Source organism: Stegastes partitus, unplaced genomic scaffold (assembly GCF_000690725.1).
Source record: "Stegastes partitus isolate 25-593 unplaced genomic scaffold, Stegastes_partitus-1.0.2 Scaffold883, whole genome shotgun sequence".
Lineage (NCBI taxonomy): Eukaryota > Metazoa > Chordata > Actinopteri > Pomacentridae > Stegastes > Stegastes partitus.
The window spans coordinates 4413-27737 of record NW_007578614.1 but is presented as its reverse complement, the minus strand read 5'-3'; the positions used below and the strand labels follow the sequence as shown (position 1 = coordinate 27737).

Here is a 23325-nt window from a genome sequence, read left to right as displayed (position 1 = left end):
TACATCCTCATATCGATGATGTACAGATGTGTTTATGTCCCCTGGATATTCTCTTTGAAGCAAAACCACAAAATAGATCTGACAGTTTAACTTCAAAAATAGCTTGACCCTGAAGATAAATGGCCCAGATAATTTTTCAGTTTTTACTGCTGCATGTTGCAATATAGTGAATTCTTTTTGAAATCTTTTGATGTGTCAGAGCCATCTGGATTTAACTCATTGTCTTTTAGTTGGAAAAGACGCTTTGAGCAAATCTTGCTGACTGAACGTCTGCATATCATGTACAGTTACAAAGGCTTTGCTTTAGGTTGAAAGACACTATTTGAACGTGGCAGGTTTTTCTGACGAGGCTACTTTGACATGATTAGCCAGAGAGGTGTTGCTCTCTTCTTGAAGATCTTTCTGTTATCGCAGCATTTTCCCATTCGTCTCCCTGCGTCCTTGAGCGCCCGAACCCCCCTCGCCCAGCCGAGCAGCAGTCTGCACCTCCAGAATCCACGAGGCTGATGAGATAAGAGGCACTCTGGAAACGAGGACACATCTGGTTACTGACAGACGACTGTGTCATCCCTCTTCCTGTATCTGCCATTTCATCTGCATAACATTGGGAGAGTTATTCATCCACATCGGGCCGAATCATACTCAGTTCCGTGCAACAATAGGATTTCCCCTCCTTCCTGTGATGACTCATCCAATATTGTGAATACATGTTGACAACCTCCATCGCCGGTTGCTCAAAAACACCAAATATTGCATTCATACTGCAGCCCCTTCTTTTTTTTGATTTATTAACTCTTGCTAGCAGAGTGTTTGTCTTTCAAAATAGGCGATATCCTTTGTGGAGCCTCACATCCGGCTGCACACACATTTTTAAAACAAACAGAGCGGTGTGTCACAAGGCAGGATAAATATCACGGTACTAAATTTACATCCGCCTGATTCAACATGGCAGCCTCAGAGGATGTCTCACTATCTGTCCTACCTTTGTCCAGAGCTGACGCTAAAAAACCCCTGCAGCTCTCTCCTTTTTCAGACTGCATTTTTTATTTAAATTTTCCAGATTAATGGATCTCAAATTGGGAATGAATCTCAAGCAGGAGAATTATCAGATAATGGGATCTAACTGCGCTCAGAATTATGCCCCAAGAGCAGCAGAGCCCTCGGTGCCTAAAATAAGATCTTTTGCATTGGACTTAACGTGGCAGAACATGTGAGGTGGCTATCCATGCAGGGAAGATGTAATTTCGGTGCATTGTGGCTTTCACAAATGGCCCAAATTTATCTGAGGGGAGGAGTAGCACAGCAAATTGAGTGTTCCTCACAAATTTCACTTTATGGGATGTTAATTTAACTCTGTTCTGGGTGAAATCTATTAAAGTTCCCCCTCTGGTTGTTGATTTAAACCCTACAAAGTCATCTCTGTATATCAAAGTGACATATTTATAATTTTGCTTGAATCTGTGTTTTGGAGAACGTTATGGGCATGTTAACAAGGTTTAAGAAATAGTCCCCCTCGTAGGTGGTCTTTAATGTCTTTGCTAGTGTCACAATTCAGTGTTATGGTCCTTTTTTGTGTGTGTGTGTGTGTGTGTTTTTTTTATACATGTATTTCTTTAACCATGGTAGTGTTTTGTAATATGTTTTTTTTTCTTTTCCTTTTTTTTTTCTCCTGTAATTGTACTAACATCCTATCTGGCTATAAAAGTAATAATTAACAACCCTTCCTTCCAAAAATTACATTGCTAAACAACGAAACTGCATGCTCCTTTAAAAGTATATTCCCCTGCGAAGCGAAGACTGTGATGTAGTAGGAAACACTTCTGGTTTAAAATCAAGCACCAACCTCAGGAGCTGAAAAATGAAGCTAATGTAAAGGTGACAAAAACTTCAGCTTCTCTGGATCCAAAAGCAATTGAATCCCTGTAGACTCTGGTGTTAAAATGTCCAACTTTACAGCACATATAAACATGTTTACAACTTGGTACACAAAATAGTTGAAGCTAATTTCCCAATTCATGACAACTGTATGTTTATATATAACTTATTGGTTTAAATTGTATTAGGGCTTAAAGTTATGTAGAGTTAAGGGCTTTGACTGACATGTTGGTTCCATTAAAGTACAGTCAAGAGACAAGAGACGTTTGGATGGCCCACCTCAGCTCCACTTACACTCCACATCTTTGTTCATTTTTGGATTAACCAGGAGTTGGAAGGAAAACTGTTGCTTCGAAAAGCTATGGGAGACACCACAATGCGTTTGTCCATCTTTACTTAAAGTTTGCTTAAAATACAACTTTTCCACAACAAGTTTAAGGTTTCTTCTACAATTTCCGCCCAAAGCAGCAACACTAAAGCTATGTAATAAATGGCAAAGATGTGTTGATTTGAAATATATTTGTGATACATTACAAAAAATGTAATCTGAGAGAAAATACATTCCTTCTAAAACTCAAAAATGCCGTTTCGCTTACATCCTTTTTAGACTTCGGGATGTAATTTAAAGTAATCGTAGAGTAATCTGCAGGGATTTTTACGTTGATGATGATAAGTAGCTTTCATTAAAGACTAAAAGCATAAAACAGTTGCTTCTGTTACATTTTCATTACATCTTAAATGCATTAGATTGCATATGATATTTGTATAAACCAGTATTCAATTCAGTTGGGTTAATATGGAAACAACACCTCTCTAACAATGCCCACCAGCTCAGAGAACAGCTGACACTGTTTAGTTTCGAGGATTGTTACATTTTGATAATTACCCTAAAAAGTGTTAATTAATTCCAACACTTTAAAAAGACTTAAACTGACACTGTGCTGTGGATTTCATTTAGACGGTTGGAAAGTGTTAAAATGAACTCTGACAGTGTTAATTTGCGTTTGCTGCCTATGCATGATGCTGAATCTAAGCCTGCAGTGCCTCTAGCAATCTTTAAGCACATTAAATCTTTCAATGTGTGCCTGTCTACAGTCCTTTTGCTTGACTGTTTCACAGAACAGCTCAGACATGTATATGTCGAGCACATATTAATATTGGCCAGTCTCCCATAAAAGATGCAGAATTCAAAGAAGGTTAAGGTAACCACACAGAATTTCAATTCATTACGGCGTCGGGGCTTTTTTTTTTGAAGTAGATAGTGGTATGCAGAAGCTAGAACTGGAAAAGATTCTTATGTTGCAATGTTAGATTCCACACTACTTCTAAATGCATTTGCTGAGGATGTGGTTGATATGATACAAACGTAAAGGTGGCATAAATCCCTGTCTTTTCTGTGGTTTTGGAGGTCTGCCTGGCCGGTGCTCTGTGAAGCCCTCAGTATGGCTGCAGCCTCCTTTCTCATCTCCAGACAGATATAAACACTGAGCCACTGCCAGATGCTGTGAGCGAGAGGAAAAACATGATTTACTTTTGCTAAAAAAAAAACATTTCCTCAGCCTTCAAGAATTTATGTCCCGCTGAATTTAATATAATGCCACTGAACCTGCATGGCATAATAAGCAGACAGAGCGCCATGATATTAACAAAGCAGCCAATATCCACCATAAATGTGACAAATATTACATATTTTATAATTGCAGGAGGCAGAGGATGGTTTAATCCATTTCTTACTTTTATGAATTCCACCAGTTTGTCTTTTTTATTTTGTCGAGATAGATGCACTCGGCAGGTCATATAGCAGCGGAGCATTCAACATTCATCAAAGTGTTGCTTTCTGAAGCATGTATTTCATTACAACCTCCCTGCAATGACAATCTTATCTCCAGTGCACACTCAGCATGGAGCAGCTGCTACGCCGCTAATCATTCATCGTTAATAACCTGAGATTGCAACTGTGCAGGGGCTTCAAAAACCAAATAAATATCAATTTTCCTGCGCCTCCCCTCTGCAACCACGTGGTTGAAGTGTGGCATACAGTAGCTTCCTAATTACAACACACTCTCATTTCCTGCTATCAGGCCTGTTTATTTACAAAGCCCGCAGAGGGAAACAGGTCCTGTTTGCCACAATGGACAACTGCTGTCTCAGGGATGGATGGTTACAAGTGTTGGAGGAGATGGACTGTGAACGTTTAAGCTGATGCAACACCGCATTAAAGATAGGCAACGATTTCATATCCTCGTATTAAAGCAGAGCAAAGCCGTGAAATTCCGACTCCATCACTCCCTGTGTGGAAACCTCTCGCCTCTTAACTCGTCATAAACCAACATGGTGTGAGGGGAAACGGCTATCAAGTGCACCATACAGTATGATACAATTATGTTTGCTTTAACAGTAATGCGAGCTAGGAATGCATTTCAGCTGCAAATGTACAGCACCCCAGGGGGAACACGATGCCAATGAATCACGGCTCTGCAGCTGAGTGCTGGCAGCATTGTCTGTGGCTCAGTATGCACAGGCAGCGTGTACAAGGTCATTGAGGGAGATTCACCACAACGTCTACAGGAACCATCCATCTCACTTATCACTGTATGTGCCATGGTGAATAATCATATTATGATAAATAGGTTCTTTTCCCATTCTAACAAATAGAAAAAGTGTAGATACCACAAGTGAATCTGTCCAAACAGGAAGGTGCAGAAGGTTTGCAGGCATACAGTAGATAAATGCACACACACTCACACACACACACTCACACACACACACAAAGAAATCTAAGCAGAACCAACAAGCTGCTTCAGGATGCTTGTCATCTCCATCGCTATATCCCTTTACCTCAAAACTACTTGTGGAAAAATCACAGGGATTCTGCTCTGCTTTTCATTGACTCCGGTAAATAAAACCTCACGCAAAAAGCAAATCTGAAGAATCAAAAAAAAAAAAAAGAAAGAAGAGAAAAATAAATAAAACTACAGCTGCAGGTTGTCAAAGGAAGATGGAGGTGAAACGTGGGCGAGAGGGTGTGTGTTGTGACGGGAAGCAGAAGAGAGAGTTGTGTAAAATTCACAGAACGGCAGCAGGAGAGCTAACTCAAAGGAAACGTACCGACACGGCCGTGGCATGTACAAGGAGGGCGAGCCGGATAACTGAAGCCTGCACTGGGGTGAGTGGGTTATGTGGGAGCATGAAAAGCACGTCTATTTCAGAACAAGAACAGATGGGCAAACAGATGAGGGAACCACCGGGGTATCAATTATCATCAGTGATGCACCTAAGCAATGATACAACTTTGTCCCTGAGTGCTGCTTGTTGGCTGGGTGACCTGCCTGCACGGCCTCTGGGCCTGTAGTTCCCATTCATGCCATGAACAGCCTGCCGAGAGGCAGTAATCCAGGTTCATTAAATCATCCTTTTGTAAAGGTCACAGGTTCATGGTTTGGTTGCTGACTAATCAGTGGTAGTATGTTTATCCTTTTTTTTTATTATTAAGGTCATGTACCCTGACTTTTACTGCTTTTGTGTCAACATGAAAAAAAAAAAAAGAAGCAGAACAGTGAACATCTGATATACTGAACTAGATAACAGGTTCAAGCTGGGTCACTTTGAAATGTAGTCACAAAACTGCATGGCATTTTTTGCTGTTAGTATTTCATTGTGTGACAAAAAACAAAACAAAAAAAAGTAATTGAATCTGAATTGTTATAATACAAAAAAAAGGTTGCAGTCACAGTATTCCACAAACATTCAGTTTTTCTCTTTAAATATCTACTACTGCTGCCATGCAGTTAACTCCATGTGCACTATGTGGACAACGTGTTTCTTTTGTGTTATTTTTAATTGCTGCTGTTTTTTTTTTTTTTAATCAGTAGCCACATGGAGGACTTTGTATTGCTACAGGAGAACTTATTTACTACTTGTTCATATTTTGCTTTTAATGTAAATAGAAAGGGATAATATATTCCATTATCAATAAATCAGCATACAAAAACAAATATTCCTTAAGTCACCATTTATAAACTGGCAACCAGGGAAGAGTAACTCATTCTGACTGTGACTTTTGACAGTATAACACAAAAATAAGCTTCATAATATTAAAACTGACATATCTTTAAGTTGTGGTCAACATGTAATGGAGTCATCTTGATCTCTAGTCACAATGTAAGCACAATGTAATTGCATATTCGTTCAACTGTAAATTTAACAACTTGTAGTATTTTATTGTAATTTTATTACTTTGTTACTATCCAAGCTTGCCAGTCAATATAATAAACATACATGTATTAGGACGTTGTTGTAACAAATCTGTGAGCATCGCAGCATTTAGTGGGAGTAAGCTAATATCTGTGTTGGTCATAAACATATTCATACTGTATTTGTATTTCCGCCTACACCCAAAAATGTTCCAATCTGTTTTATCTCCTGTAGATTATTTCCTTCTGTTGTCTCTCCTCATCGGTGATTGTATAAGTTAAGCCTAACACTAAATACCATGTTGCAAACATGTAACAGAATTAATCGAAGAATAAACTCTGATTTATACATGAACCTCACTGTCACAAAGAAATAAGGAAAGAGGCTCAACAAAAGCCATGTAGTTGTTAATATGTGAGAAGTCATAATTACAGTGGAAGATAAAGCAGAGGTTGTGTATGTAGTCTGAAGGCTTCCACATAAATGCAAAGTTAGTCTGAAGTGTCTAAAATAAAAACATGTTCAGTAATTGACAAACATAAGCTGTATTGCATCGTTTTCAAAAGGAAGTCATGTATACAATACGTGAATGTGGAGTTGAAGTGTTGATGAATAAAATGAGAATGATATATTGAAATAAATCTGAGTTATACAAGAAGTGCCTCAGAGATGTATTCATCTTGCCACCACATTAAAGATGCAGTTCTGTTAACTGCAGAGGCGCGTCTATGATGTCTGCGTTTCCATTTGACTGATGTCTGCGGCAAATTCCGTCAGTCAGGTTGTCCGAATTATTTATATTTGTTGACATTTCTCGCATCTGTTTAGCCAGAGAGGCTGACCTGCATGCAGACACACTAGAAGCAATTTGTATTTGCAATTTACAATTTAAAACCAGACCATCTCTCTGCGCTCTCCTCCTCCAGCCCTCTTCCTTCATCCCTCCTTGTCACCTTGCTGCCTCCCAGGCAGCTTCCCAGGGAACAAAAGCTACACTTCATCTTCAAACACTGACAGCATGACAGGCTCAAATTAGGTGCCAATTACATCTATTTGAGTGACTTGTTTGCTGGCAAACTTAAGCAGCAGGCAGACATTGGACTGAGACCCCCAGAAGTAATTTCATATAACAAAATGAGCCCAGAGCCCGCAAGTAAAATAATGTCGAAATGCTCAACATTTTGAGCTCCCTCTTTAATTACATTCACTCTTGCCTTTCACAGTGTTTGGCTCGCTCACTTGTCATAAGTGTGTATGTACTGGACAGGTAGTGTCATTTTAATTGGGATGTCTTTTTATCCAGCTCTAAACAAAACCCATTACTCACAGTTTAAGAGGAAATGGGAGAGAGAAAAGCCTACTGGTGATAAACCCTTAGTAATAATAAGGGTCACTCTGTTAAAAAAAGCGCTGTCTCAGTTAGAACTTGGCCTGACGTGATATCAAAAATGCTTAGATCAGACCAAACTGCATATTTCAATGATAATAATCGTACTCGACATGCCTCTGTACCAAAAAAACATGAAAAGCAAAGCGCAAAGGCAAAGGTGAGAGAGGACAGAGAAACAGCTTAGACCTCCTTGTGTTAAACATGACCTTTCCTTACCAGCCAGTGTTGAACTCGACGTGAGCATCAAAGAAGCCGACGACAGGAGCCGTGGCTGCGTTCCAGCCGTGTATTCTTGCTCGGATCAGGCCTTCCCGCTTGCTGTTCCTCACAATCTTCACCAGGCCCGGGTAGCGTTTGTTCACATACTGATCCAGGTTGAACTTCAGCTCCACTGCAAGAGAGAATATTCAAAAGAATCCTCTTTTAAATGGCACTCAAATGACAATGTGAGAACATTAATTCCAGTTGCTTTCATCATTTTTAAAATGCAATGGAATCAAAAAATCCGCATAGAAAACCGTGTCATATAAAGTCATATTTTCATCTAAACCTGGAAATAACCAACAAGTTTGAGGATTTATATAAAAACACAAGAAAGTTTTGACATAAAACAGAGAGGAAATATTTCAGATTGTGCTCTATTTTAAGGTCAGCAGTCAAAATGAAGCAGATTAGTAGCAGTGACCATGTTAATTTCCTTGAGTCTTATCTGTACACTGTTCAGATGGCACTCTGGAGGATTTGGTCGACACACCAGAGGCTCTTTCCAGTCAATCAACCTGCAGAGATTGTTCATCTGTTAGAAACATGGCCTTGCCTCAAGTTTCCAGCGGAACATCGCTCACTAAGTAGCACTGTGATAGAAGGAAACATGGCATCAGACCTAAGCCAAAGTGTGGGAATTCAGTTTGTTATTCTGAGCAAAGAGGGGCTTTCTCAGTGGGCAGTGCATGGCACTCCTAAACACTCTCTATCGGTTATATGCAAAGCACGATCGGGCAGCCCAAAGGAGACCACACCATCACAAGATCAATAAATCAAGCTTTGTTCACTTGGAGATAAGAAAGCAACTTCAACTTCAGATGCAGAATTTTCTAAATACGGACGACAAAACTCTTTAATCACAAAAGTGCTGTCAAAATAGGGTCGTGTAGTCGAAGGATGGGTATCGTCTCTGAAGTACTTCTCATGAGGGGAAACAAGGCCAGACACTTGGGTAGGACTGATGGTGGAAAAAAATTCTGTTTACTGACGAATCCTTGTTAGAGATGAGTGGCAGTAACAAAAGGTGTATGTAAGGAGACCAATGAGTCTTTGGGGAGTTTGGACACAAGCAACAAATCAGCTCCATCCTTGTAACAATAGGAACTATTGTTTAGTTGTAGTTGCCACACGGATGGAAAAGAGTGACGTACATGTTCGGCAGGTGTACGCCAAGCAAGTCATCCATTAATGGCCATGCAGCAAATGGAGTACTGCAATGAGTTTAATAAATGAGTTATCCTGTTGGGTCTCAAAGAATAAATTCTGTGTCCGTGCTTGCTGAAGAGAACAGAATTGAACAACCCTGACCAAAGAGAAGTCCATTCTTCAGGGACACCTTTTGGTTTGTGTCTTTTGTGGGAAGGATACATACTGTTGTGGGATAATGATCTCAAACACACCTCAAAGCTTTGACTTGAAGACCAAAGATGGACTGTTGACTGTCGTGGACTTTGCTCCACAGTTACCTGACCTTAACCCCACTCAACATTTATAAGACCCTTGGAGACTAAGAAAGACAAACTGTCCTGACATGCACGTGAACGGGTATAGATATTCCAAAATTCATCTATATTTTCCAGAGATTCAACTTTTTATTCATATTGTTAAGCTGATATTATCATTTATAATGGAGAATTCCAAATTAAATTAGAAACTAATGCAAAAGAGTCATATCGTTTCTAGCGGCCTCAGACTTTTAGACCCCACTGCATATTTCCCAACGTATTTAAGTATATTAAATATGTTACTACAGTCTATTTCCACATAAATGAAACACAAAAGAGCCAACTAAGATGCTGTGGACTACATCTGGATGTAAATAGACAGTTTCCATTTCCTAACAAGGTGTCCTTATCCTCTATAATACCCTTTTCCAGTGTTGACATATATTATTTAAGTCCCAGTAGAATCACTGAGCAGAGTTGAGTTGCAAAAACCGTCATTTTTATCTACAATAACACAGTTGAACCCTAATATCCCCTCACATGGATGCCACAAACTCACTGGACACATGTTCTGGAGACAAACATATTTGGGGTCAAACTTTGCTGCAGCGTGCATCCCTATGACAAACATCTTCTGCTCCACCATTAAAAATAATGGTCCTGGTCTCAACAGCTTGAACTTGTGCCTTCAGTGTCAAAGGCTGACCATGAGACCAGCGTGTTTCTTAAACTTAGAGGAAAGTAATCACATTACAGTAACTCATGGCAACGTTACACAGATGATGGCAGCTCCAACTAGTACGAGGGAAAAAAGATAACGAGAAGAAGCTGTGTTGTTTGGCAACCGACTGCCGCTTCAGAAAAATGGAAACTAAACTGAGCAGCGAGGGAAGATTAAAGGTTTGGACCTTTGGCAGCTCAGATGTTCCACACAAACAACAATAAATCAACCAGAGCCAAGAAAGACAGTGCTTATTTGATTGGACTAATTAAGACCGTGTTAAAAGTTACTGTACAGGTTGCTGTGCAGTCTCACTATCTAATGCGTTCCCGTGCTGACGTCTTCATTCCAGCTGGATTATAACATCTCCTCCCCTCTGCGCTCTCGCAGACGAGGCCGGCTGTCATCACAGGGAAAAAAACAAAGTTTGCCGAATAAACAGCGAGTTCCGCAAATTGCTGTCTGTGTTTCGTTGGAGGATAGATGGCTGTTTGAGCTTCTCCTCCGGGTTAGTGCTGAGCATTCCACTTTCTGAGGGAGAGATTAATAAGGACGCTTGTGGCACACTGGCTCTGAACAGCATCCACACCTAGCCTCTGACTTTGGCTCACAACATAAATCAGCCGGTGAAAGTAGGAAAAAAAAAAAAAATGGCAGTCTAATCCCCTGTCTGTGTGATTGAGGAGACGCAGGGAGTGGAAGGATTGTCAGGAGTCTTTTTCTGACTGAAGGTCTTCACACAGAGCGGCGACTGCTGCAGGGAGAAACAGGGAATTTAGAAGCACTGACCCTTGAAGCAAACAGGCGTTAGCATTGGACTAAATGAAAGCTACCGCCAAATCAGTGGACCTTTTTTTTTTTTTTCTGTCGTTTTCTGTCTGTTGAAAGGTGTTTTCTATTTCAGTCTTGTGTTTAACATGAACAAATGAGCAGCAGTGTGGTCTGGTGGTTAACAAGGTGTAGATTTAAATTAGCTGCAGCATCTTTTTGCATGTTTTCCTCCCACTGTGCCTGCAGCCCCCCCCCTCTCTCTGATATCACTGGTTGAATTGTTGACTTCAAATGTTACTCCACCACATTTCGGGGAATCTTTACTTATGAGTCACTTTGCAGATTACCATATCGCATTTGAAAAACACAAGGTTACAAAATGCAATGCATTGTTACAGATGACAAATGGATAACAAACCTTTCTCTCTGTCTCGCACCCACACATTGTCACTTTTTCACTTGCCATATTTCATGTCGGCTGTAAGCAGTTCCACCCCTGTAAACTTCTTAGATGATTTCATTTAAATGGCTGCTAGAGGCCCGAAGACGATAAATTATACAACATGCTACAATGGTAAAATGCTCCTTGAACACAGATGTATCAGTGTCTAATGATACATCTGGTTATTAGCTGTACTCGCTTTATCCTGCAATGAAGTGAGAGGTGGGGCAGGACGGGTCACCAGTCCGTCATAGGAAGACAGACCACCATGCACCATATAACAGTAGTAGGCATGTCTTTGGACTGTGGGAGGAAACCTGAGTACCCTGACATAACCCACACAGGGAGAACAGGCAAACTCTATTCAGAATCCTCTTGCACAGTCATCATGTGAGGTGACAGAGCTGACCACTGCACCACAGTGTGGCCCCCCTAATAATACATTACATAATAATCATAGATCTAATAATATATTCTATTGATAGCAGTCAAGTGGGCTGTTCTGTAAAATAGCTACTTTTACATACATCAGAATGACGCCGCTTCTGTAGTTTTACTGAGTAAAAGGATTGGAGCACTTGTGGTGATTTTAGTGCAGTTCATCCTCACGAACTGAAATGATGTGGGTTTATTTTAATCCAAAGCAGCCTCTGGTCTCAGGGTGCCCTCTTCCACCCACAAAAAGTCATATATTGAAAGAAAAGTAGTAATATAGCAGAAAAAAACCCATAAAATTAAAACCAGAAAGGCACTCGGAGAGCACGGACCTCCACAGAGGACAAAAGCCTGCTCGATTTTGGAATCCAAAACAGAGCAGCACCAAACTTTATTGGGTTCGTCTATTGCCAATGCTCCACCTTTCTACCAAGCTTCCTGAAAACTGGCAATCGGTAATCGTGCTGGCAGACAAACAAACAAACAAGCGAGAATCAAAGTTCAAATCCCCAGACGGAGGTAACTGAGGTTTAAGATACAAAATGTCTCCCGGTGACTAGCGCTCTAATCAAAGAGAGCTAGACTCGCTAAAGTTAGACCTTTCCTCTTTCATACCTTTTGTATCCTTTGTTCTAAACAGTCACAAAGTGATGGGTACAAATGAGCAGGTTGTGCGTATTTGATACTGATGTCACGTAAAATAATTTATGAATAAGATTCATCTTTAGTGCACTCCCATTTGGCTCAGTCACTGTTGGAAGCTACAATGTGCTGCTTTGAAAGAACGAGCGCCTCAGTGGCTTAGTTCTGTTTGCACTCGTTGTAGGTTTCGGACCTGTGCAATGAGGCTCCTTCATCATCAGCCTACCCTCCAGCTACAATACAATAAAAGCTATTAGCGTGTAATAATTACTGGGCTTTACTGGGGAGGAGAAAAGTTATGGGACTCCCTCTGATCCAAGTGAATAAAACGTTGGACTGCATCCATAGGAAGAGAGTTATGGAGCAGGGAATACATTTTAAAGAACTGGCAGTGCAACATAGCAGAAGATAAATAACTATCCGTCATACTATGAATATAAATGAATACATACCATACTGCAGGAAGAGCAGCATGAATTCCTCTGGAAACACAGACAATCATAGATCGTGCTGTGTTGAGGATAGATGGTACAGAATTGTCAAACACCCTTTTGACTACAGGCCTTAGCATTTACTTACATGTTGCAAAGCCTCTCACATGCTGCTTTGGTCACTAACCTGTAGTGTCCCTTTGTTAAAATCAGTCCAAAGGATTTCTCATCCAGTGAGCTCAGCTCCGGAGCACCACCTCAATTGTGTTTTTGTCTGGTGTCGTAAAATGATCACGTTCAGAGAAAAGATATGTACATCTGCTGCGCCAACCGCAGGCCAAATTCCTCCAACTCTGGATTTATGGACTTGTCTCGAACGCTGATGCGGAAACAAGTCTGAAATCGATCGCATCCATCGATCACGAGCAGACCAGTGAAGTCACCAAACGGGTAAACTGGCTCACCACAAGTAATGTGAGGAAACTGATACTCCTCATCCTGGCTTAACCGCTTCGCAGGAATAACACTGAAATACTGTGTTTACAGTGCAGCTCCTCACTGGAAGTGGGAAACATTTTGGCAGTAGACCTGCGGAAATGATGTGTGCAGGGGGATGTCAGCAATATGAAGGTTATCTACCTCTCATGCAGTTATTGGAAACAGCGCAACAGAAAATTGGTTCATGTTTTTTGACTCCTCCACTCTTAACCCCCTCTTAACATCAGTACATCTGCTTTATTTAATATTCTACTCCATCAACATTATGCTTGATTTTTTTTCTGAATAACTGGCAGATAAATTATAAAAAAACAACCATCAGGGATACACTCTCTAACCTGATTTTTTTTCATTTTTTTTTCTCAGCTCTCTGTCTCTTCATGGCCTCATCTAGCTGCTTTTAATATATTAATTCCAATACTGTGTAGGTAATCACATTGCCTGCTCTCACTGCTGTCTGACTGCAAGCAGTGACTGAATACTGCAGGTGAAACCTACAGAGCCAATATGTTAAGTGCCTTAATTAAGCAAAACCAAGTGTTATCATCCTGGATCATTCCTATACATACGGTATGGGTCAGTAGGGACCTCCTCCACCTCTTAGTTGGCGCGGTAGACTGCTATTGCTCCACTTAATGGTGCACCATTATCACCTTTTTTAATGGTGGTGGAGCCACAATTTTGCACTAACAAGGGTGAACCATAGTCCACATATGGAGGCAGAAGAGGTTGGTGGTGGTAGAAGTCAGTGGAGACTTGAATTTCAGTCAAGTGGTCTCAAAACCATTATTATAGCATTTTTTTTTAAAATTCTAACTTTTGTTTTCACTCATTGCTTATTTGCATTTTCTGTTGTTTGGTAATCAAGCACCAAAACCACTTAGGTTTGGAAAAAGGATTATGATTTTAATTAAAATGCACCATGTCGCTACATATATTGTGTGCTATAAAGCTCCATTTTATTGTATATACTTAGTCACACAACCGCAAAAGGGTGCCAGTGTTATTAGGTTTACTTTCTGCTTATTAATGATCAAATAGAATGCACTTTCTGGCCTACTACAACAACCCTGTCTTCACAAAATTAGATCCCACAAGAGGAAATGTTGCCTTTCTCCATATCCCAGCTTGTTTGGAAGCTGAGATCAGGGCACAGGGTCAACCCTTTTACAGCAGACAGGGTTAAAGAGTTCACGAAAAGACTCAACAGCTCATGATTCTAGTCAGCAAATCTTTTATATTGTTGCTTTACTTTCACTTCTTATCAACCTGTCAATTATATATTAAATCAACACAGAGGCCAAGAACATGGAGGAGAAGCTTCAAAAAAGGAAAGGTTTTAACCTAAACTTTGGTATTTTCCTAAATCGAAGTAACTAGTTTTGGTGCTTAAACGTCCCACCAGTGGGAGTGAAAACCAGAAGTCAACAAAGAGTTAAAGAAGTCTAACAATAACAGTCCCACGTAGGGTTCCTACCCAGATTTGTGCCACCATCCTCCCTTCATGTTTCCTTACTTGGATTTTGTGACTCTTTCAAACTGGACGCCTTTTCTCAAGAAGTCATAACTGAGAAAATATGTTTGTTTCAAAACAAAACCGATTATGGAGTTTAGTTGTAGAGGAATGTGATTTTGTGGAGGCAGAACTGACTAGAAGGAGGAGGAGGTTGGTTCCTCCTGGGAATGATAATAACGATCGCTTAATGGGCTGATAACGTCTGAATCAGGTGCTAAAACAAACTGTTGGTCATTGATTGTTTCTTGCAACAAAAGAACGAGTCCAATTCGAACAAAAGCAAGCTGAATGAAGATTAAATGAAGATCAATGTATGACAAATAGAAAGTGTATGTTTTTAATATAATTTCTTGTGTCATCGTGTGTCAGACAAATTTCCTGCTCTGTGTTAATCAGCAAATCTTCTATTGAGAAGCCTTAATCAGATATAATGTATGCAATATTTGAAGTACTTCATCTCTACTTGAAATTAATATTACAAGCTGTTACTCAACTGGTCTTCCGTTTATATCCTGTTTTCATTATATGAATCATTAAGTTATCAATTTGGTGGTGGTATTTGCTGGAATTGAATCCTGCAGGGCTCATTAAGCCTTTCCTTGCTGCTAACATTATGAACAACAATGAACCAGAGTCATCCAGGCTGACATGCAGAGCCAAAGCTCATCAATGAGAACGGGAGTCCCAGTTCAGTTCGCTGGAAGCGTTGCTGCGAATAAACCCTTCAGCCACCAATAAATGTCAGCGGCTGTCCCAGCAAAGGAAATGTGTCGTGGCGACAAGGCAAACATGCTTCCTGTGTGTGATTCATTACGCCAGGAGTGAGCGTGGCTGCACCTCCGCTCGTCTCACTGAGCCTTGTTTAAATTACGGGGGACAGACAGAGACAACCAGGAAAGGTCAAGCAGTCCAGCTTGCATGTTAATTATCTAATGTCACAGCAGACACAGCTCGCACATCTGCACGGATTATCGTCAGTGTTGGTAAACATACAGTAAGAGCAGCTGACCGACGCGATAATGACCTGACCTTTCATTATAGATGCAAAACGCAATCGGACAATGAAAACACCTCACGGTCATGTACTGTGAGGTCAGTGAACTGCCCACTCGTGTTAATTGCTTGTACATCAGTTTCAATTTGTCGCCTTTTCTTGAGGGTGGGGGGCGAGGGAACTTTATTCTGACAGTCCTGATGAGTGTCCAGGCCTGGAGTGCTATTGTGACAATTTAAATGAATCTTCAGGGTTTAATTAGTGGGAATGGGATGTCAACATAATGATTTAACTATCAGGTGTGACTAAATTTCACATCATTTATCTTGGACAAGGGTTTCTCGTCATGAAATACAGAAACACATTAGTTGCAGTGACATTTATTTTTTTTGTGCACACTTTATTTATTTATTTATTGTGAACATGTGTCATTCTCTTAAGAGAATTGCTTGAATTCTCAATAATTAATATTAGATCAGATTAGATTATCTTTATTGTCAATGTACACAGGATACTACGGAGCTCTGGAAGGGACATGGAGAAAGGAAAAAAAATAGAGGTATCACAAAAGTCGCATCAATCTTATTGGACGTTTTGTGAAAACTGTGCCTCTTGCTAAGCACTGCTTGGATGTCTTTATAGTTTAGGCCGATTTCAAAATAAAACTCTTGTATGGGTGGGTGTCCTCCACTGTTGTTTCTCCATACTGCAAAAAGTATACATATCTATAGTTTTGCAAGGAGAACGTTTTGTGAGATCCTGAGAAAGTTTTACAAGATACCTCTATTGTTTTTTTTCCTCTCCCAGTTTCTTTTTTTTTCTTCTCTCTATGTCACTTCTGGGGATGATACAATGAAATTTGAGAGAGCTTCCTTTAAGGTGAAAAACAAACAATAACGACACAAGGAAACATACATTAAAATTAAGTTTTTTTTAAAAAGTATTGCACTGCTACAGTGGATAAATAATGGTTTAAAAAGTAAGTATGGCATTTTGTTAAGCAGTGAGAGTGAAATTAAACAGAAAAGGGGAGACCAGAAAACCAAAACAGTGAGCTGAAAGACAGTAAAACACTGTAGAACTGAGGGGTAATGTAGAGAAGGATAATCATTCTTTATGGTTTTGTCAATACAAGAAACAACATTCATATCACACGTCAAGTCATCTAATCCTTTGTCGACATAAAAAGTTTAATTATTGCTGCTCCAAAGTATCTCTGCGCTTTCTTACCAACAAATAATCACAGTTGTTCTGAAATAATTTCATTAAAGATTTCACTTTAGATTTTTTGGAGAGTCTCAATAGTGTTTTAGAATCTCAGACACAACAATAAAATTTTATGGGACGATGGGGACGTGAAATATAATGAAATTGAATACTGAACATATTACAGCCTTCATAGTGAAAATAAGGTTGTTCTTCAAAAATCCATTAAAGAAAACCGCAGTAAGAGTGGAAATGTGTGGAGCAGACTGGTGTAATGAGAGGAGGGGTCGGCTGCCATTTCTGTCTGTTCCTGGCTTTTAACGGCTCCCTCTTTAATAGCAGGCAGTTAGAGCCTCAGTGGGGAGCGGAGACGTGCCAGTGGTGACTCCGGCTCGGCCTTCTTTCAGTATGTTATTTATGAGCCGTTTTCCTCTGACAGCCTGAAGGAGGCAGGCTTGTTACTCCGTGCCAAGTGAAGGAGGGCCAAGTGTGGTCTGCAATCTAGTTCATTGTCCCTCCCTCTCCAAACAGGAATGCTTTCGGGATGTGGAGCCGAGCATCATCAGCTGCTGTGGGCGTCGCAGTGTGGAGGCAACTGAAGGATTTGCCCACATCACCATGGAGACAGTAGTACGCGGCAGTTTAGAAAGTGACGAGACAAATCCCATCCCCTCTCTTTCCTCCTTTTTTTTTTTTTTTTAAAGCTATTTTAAAACCTGGTGCTCAAGTGTCCCCCCTCAGGGGTTCTCCATCCCTTGAACTGTTACTCACAAAACCAAACACACAGAAAGCAAACTGTGGCACACATACAGAAACACACGCATACATATGATAGTATGAACAGAAACTGAAGCATGGAAACAGTGATGATTCAGACAGGAGTCAAAAAACACTAACTCATTTGTATATGATCCCTGAGTTGAGACAAAACAAGACAAACAGGCCGACTGTTTTCAGCTGAATAGCAAAATCTACAGCAATAGCCAGTGATAAAGTTTGATGATTCAAAGTCTGGAAAGATGCACTTAGAGACTTGATCAGAAGGATGTTTGATCAAATCTCCACAGCAACTGGCAAGATCTAAGTTACTCGTCAGTTAATGTCCAGCAGAGCGTATCAAAGACAAGAAATTAAAGCTGCAGTAGGCAGAAATCATGCTTCAAATGTGCAAAGATAGTAAAGATAAAAGCCAAGAGTTATTTAGGACAGTCTCCCAAATGCAAATCCACCATCCAAAGCCCTGCACCTTCACATCCTACTATCATGTTGGTGTTCTGCTATTTTATCTGCTCTGGGTGAAAAGACCTGAGATTGTGAAATGTTCCATCATGGACTATGGTTTGCAAAAGCATGAAAACTGAGCCAGTAGGAGGTGCAGAAGTCGAATTTCCTCTGAGCAAATTAAGAAATTACAACATGCTTAACCCTTTATAGGGCGCTCATTGAAATACTTGGTAATTTAACATTTCAGTCCTAAAGTGTTGTTGGTAGATACAAGAGGACAGTTTTTCTTTTTTGACTTTTTAAAAAAGTTTCAGATTTAGGCTGCAAATAAAGCAGCGACCAAACACAATTTCTCGCTCAACGAGGCGGAAAAAAAACAAAACAAATAATATGTGGATAAATTATTGTAAAAAAAATATACATGTATAAAGATGAAGGAACATTTATTTCCAGCTCACCAGTCAGACTTATGACACTTTTGTCTAATTATCACTCTGGCTCACTGGTGATTGGTCAGAAGCCATAGTCACTGTGTTGTGATGTAGCCTAACCTTCGCTGGTTGGCTGGACGAAGTCATGTGAGTTTTCCCACTGCCACTTTTAAAGCTTGCGGAAGTTACCATATATGGCTCCTTATCCAATATAGAGTTAAAAGTTAGTTTGGAATTTATGATGGCAAAAAATACAGCCTACTCCCTGTTTAAAGACTGGCTATAGTACAGTATACCAATAATATCTGAACAGGTGTTTCTTTTAAAAATATTTTACCCAAATAATGAAGCTGTAAAAGGTCTTACCACTGTCACTGTTGTCATCCACCAGGATGATCTCCTTGAGCAGGTGAGCCGGTGTGTGGTTGACCACGCTGTGGACCGAGCGCAGGATCACTGACAGTGCTTCGTTCACGAAGATGAAAACCACTGAGATCTGAGGAAGGTCCTCTGGGTACGTCAACTGCTTACACCTGAGAAGATAAAGTTAAGAATTTTCATCAGCTCTAAACCTACCTGAATGTCTGTCAATTGCAGATTTGCTTTGTAGCATTTCACATGAGCAGTTAACTGACACAGTTGACTCGTTTGGGAAATGTGCTCAACTGCCTTCTTGCAGAAAGTTAAATGGAAAGATTAATACCGCTTTCATATCTGTATGGTAAATTTAAGGCTATAGCCAAGAGACAGTGAAGAGTCAAAGACTTAAAATTCCTTCTAATACCTCCTTAAGGCCTCCTGGAGCCACCTCAAAGACCTCTGCGTGACCCTGAACCCAGTTCGACAGCAGCAGCATAAACCTTACTCACAGGCGTTTTGACTTGTCATAGCGGAATAATCTCAGGTGTAACGAATGACATTAATGGTAGCTCTGTTCCACTTAGTCGTGCCGGTGGCTGTGTGCAAAAGCAGGGCCTTAAAACTGGCACACCTGCTGTAATTGGGACGCAGTCATAGTTAACATGATTAGCTGCACGTGTTTGAAAAGTCAAAATGTTCACAGTGAAAGTTTTATGAGACGGACGTGTTGAGAAGTTTCCTTCTGCGGGTTGGACTTTCAAACGTGTTTCCTTGACTTGAAACATTCCCTGCGTATTCCCAGGGGGGGCAAACAGCCTTATACTTCTCCTCAAAAACAGGGATATATATCCTGAATCACTTTTTCCTCAGTGCACCAAACCAGCAAGGCAAAAAATAGCACTGTGTAGTACACCGAGTCTGCTGCTGCAGTATAGAAACACCATGTGTGGAGGAAAAGAAAAAGGTCAAGAAGACTGTATCTTTGCTTGGGTTTGACACATTCATGTCCAGGTAACCTCCACAAAACCTCCCTTACATGTTCATATAAAGAACGAGAATGTACTCATGTCGTCTTATTCACAAAGTCAATGCCGGCACAAGGACTTTTAATTTGGAGACAGGCTTGGATACAGGGGCAACAAAACATTCTATTATCTGTTAAAACAGAGTATACGGTGTTTTGTGCACCTTTGTGACCATCTTTGAGTATATGAAGAGTTCATTTGCAAACACAGATAACTCCATTTTTTGTAGATTTTCAGAGAACTTATTTTTTTGTGAACTCTTCATATTTACATCCTCTGTATTCCCACTATGGTTTGGTTTTTAGAGCTGTAATTCCCAATGTGGTGGTGACGAGATGGTTTTTCAGAAATCACATGAAATGTAAAAAAAGAGCCACAATTGTTAGAAAAGATTAAAAACAACAAAACAACCGTGAGTCCACTGCTCATACATTCTGTATGTTTACTAAGTACTGCAGGAGATTACTTTGATTGATGTATTCTGCTACAAGATTGAATTACTGTGAAATTATATTATGGGTTGTTAGCCGTCGTGTTCTTTCTTGTTGTTGTTAAGCTCATGTCTGGATTGGTCCGGTGTGTGTGTGTGTGTGTGTGTGTGTGTGTGCACCCATATTTGTATGCTTTAACCACTTCCATGGATAGTTGGGGGTCATGAGTCTCTGTTATTTTGGGGGCTCTGTCCTGGAAAGTCTAGATCCGATGCTTTAGAGAACTGTGATTAAATTCAACATTACATTTAACTGTGCAATAATTCTGGGTCCAGCAGGGCCAAGATACCCCGACTGTATACTTTGTTTTTATGCTGTATTTATACTTTATATTCTATTGGCACCATTTGCACATTATCTTGTAAAATGTGTGATATGTGAGCAACTGGATGCCATGATTTCCCCAAGCCAATGAATAAAGTATCGATTTATTGCGTGTTTGCATATGTATAAATTCTTACCCTGATTCCCTCCTGGATACTATGATTCTGTTAAATCTGTTGTCCAGGTTTCTGATCTTTCTCTGCTTTGTTTACCACTGTGGCAATAGCTAGCAATATGTAGCACTCAGTTACCAAGACTACGAGTCAGCAGCCATGTTAGCAACTCTGTTATGAGGCTGTTATTAGTGCTTCGGGTTAAATGCTTATTGCCAACATGCAAATCATACTGGAGACAAAGCACAGCAGAGACTCACGGAAATGTCATTAGCTTAGCAGGTATTTGGCCATTGAAAAAGTTCTAAATTCAGTTTTTAACCCAGTGACATGATGATTGGAACAGGCCGTTGCCTTTTTCTTGAGTCACAAAGGTCATGTGGCAAAAAAAACCCTGAGAAACGGTTGAAGTAATGATGATCCACATGCAGAATTAAAGTCTGTAGAGGATTAAAGAGATGGCTACATTTGTTTTTTCCATTTTCTTGTCACATGGAGACTCCATGCTAATGCGGCAGATCGACAGCCGAAAGCCAAACTGGTTTCATTTCCAATCTGTGGGAACTTGTTTAGTGCAGAAACGGCAGACTGATGCTGGATGTGGTGGAGACACATGCCTCTGCAGAAAATCAGAATAACCCCAGAAGCATGCATGCATTGATTTGAATTCCTGATGTTTCATGTAAACCTCATATGATCAGAAATAGCAATAATACATACAAGTGTGCAAGAAATGTGTTCACTCCCTGCCTCCTATTCAACCTCTTTTCTTCCTTTATTACCTGCTCACTCTCACCAAGCACCGTGGCATCTCTGCCTCCTTCTCGTGCTCTCATATGTGGACTCCATGGTAACCTCTTTCCTGCATCTGTGCCTACATCATGTTGCCATGCACAGTGACCCCGTTAATAAAAATGAGCACCACTCTAGCAAAAAAACGGGACATTTACTCGGCCCGAGCTCCACACATTCAGTTGCAACGTTGCCACTCTCCTCCGGTGATAATCTTTGTTCTAAAGTCTGTCAAACTTGCCTGTCATTTCCCCCCAAAATACTGTATTTTCTCACAGACGCGGCGCAACTTTGAAGTTTGAAATAACAGCGTTGACTGGACAGAGGCACTTAGCTGATTCCTATGGCAGCTGTGAGCACACAGACACACACACACACAACCAGCATCTTGTAAATCTTTCCACGCTGCCCTAATTAGACTCCGAATGCAACAGCTGAAAAACACATTTCGCTCGTTTCTTGCCTTTGTTTTCCAATGTTTTCATGTACCTTATTCAGTAGGCAGAGTCATTACGGAGGGATAATGAGTTAGCTATTATAATTGTTGTGGCTGAATTATTTACAAGAGATTCAAACACTTGTGGTGCCGTTCTGTATCCGAATGTGAGACTGATATAAAGAAACTACAGTGTAAACAAATCCACGAGTTCAATTTAGCTTCAGTAAATCCCAGTAAGCCCTTTAAGTCTTTCACTAAACACCAAGACGGAATAGTTGCAAAAGACAATGACATCAACCCCTCCTAAACATTAAAGTAATAATGATTTTTAATTATCGCTATACGGAGTCATATTTTCACATATATTATCTGGCCGCATTACAGTCAAAAATCTGGCGTGGCGACACCACCTTGGACGCGGTTTGTATAAAAACAGCACGTTAGCTGCTCTTCCACTCTTGCTGTGAGCCATCTGAACTCTTCTGGTGCTCGGTGCCCTGATACCCCTGTGAACTGGGATGTCAGCTTGAGTCAGCGGCATCCGTGGGGTCAGGCCGCGGGGGGACGGCCACACAGCAGATGGATCCCAGCGTGGCGCTAAAGTTACATCCCCCCTCTCTCTTCAACCGTTGGAACCCTCCTCGTGCTCCACAGCCACTGCTTCATGTGAGTGTGTGACTGTGTGTGTGTGTGTGTGTGTGTGTGTGTGCGTGGCAGGCATGTGTTAGGAGTTTCTCACCTTTCAACAATGAGAACTGGCAAAGGAGGAACTAGTAATTATGTAGGATGACACAACAGATGGCATCTTATTTACTTGTGAAATTATGTAGTAAATCTTTTGCATGTCGCAGTAGAAATGGGAGTACAAATAATTTTTGAGACTATTTTCTTGTTTTGGCTTCACTTCACTTTACTTTTTAATTTTTTTTTTTTTTTTACTTTGCACATCTCCCTCATGCACCAATTCTAAGCAGGGCGCCCTCGTCACATCGGCTCGTATTGTACCTGAATCCCTCTGCAGGTTGGACTGGTTGGTTTTAATATTCATTTTCTGAGAATTTATTCTTTTAATGCATGCTGTGACACTCCACTTTAAATTGCCTGTTGAAAGTCTGAATTTATATGCAAATAAGATGTGGGTGTTACTGAACTAAGAGTCATTTACAAGCTCATACAAACTTTCAAAAGCCCTGCAAAGATGATATAATTGTAAAAAAAACCAAAATAAAATAAAAACTGTGAAAAAGATAGACATGAAAATTTATAAACTAGTGACTTTCTGTCATTGATGAAAAAAATAAA

General features: G+C 40.4%; 1 protein-coding gene across 1 annotated transcript in view; it reads right to left on the bottom strand.

Moving 5' to 3' along the window:
• Window positions 1–21641, bottom strand: part of galnt9 (polypeptide N-acetylgalactosaminyltransferase 9) — a 74875-nt gene extending 53234 nt beyond the window's left edge. Inside the window, exons 1-3 of the mRNA XM_008293399.1 lie at window positions 21589–21641; window positions 18846–19012; window positions 7676–7850 (exon numbers count right to left, since the gene is read on the bottom strand). Of these exons, the coding sequence (XP_008291621.1) occupies window positions 7676–7850; window positions 18846–19012; window positions 21589–21641 (395 nt within the window). The remainder of the gene's footprint in view (window positions 1–7675; window positions 7851–18845; window positions 19013–21588) is intronic.
• Between the last annotated feature and the right edge of the window lie 1684 nt (window positions 21642–23325).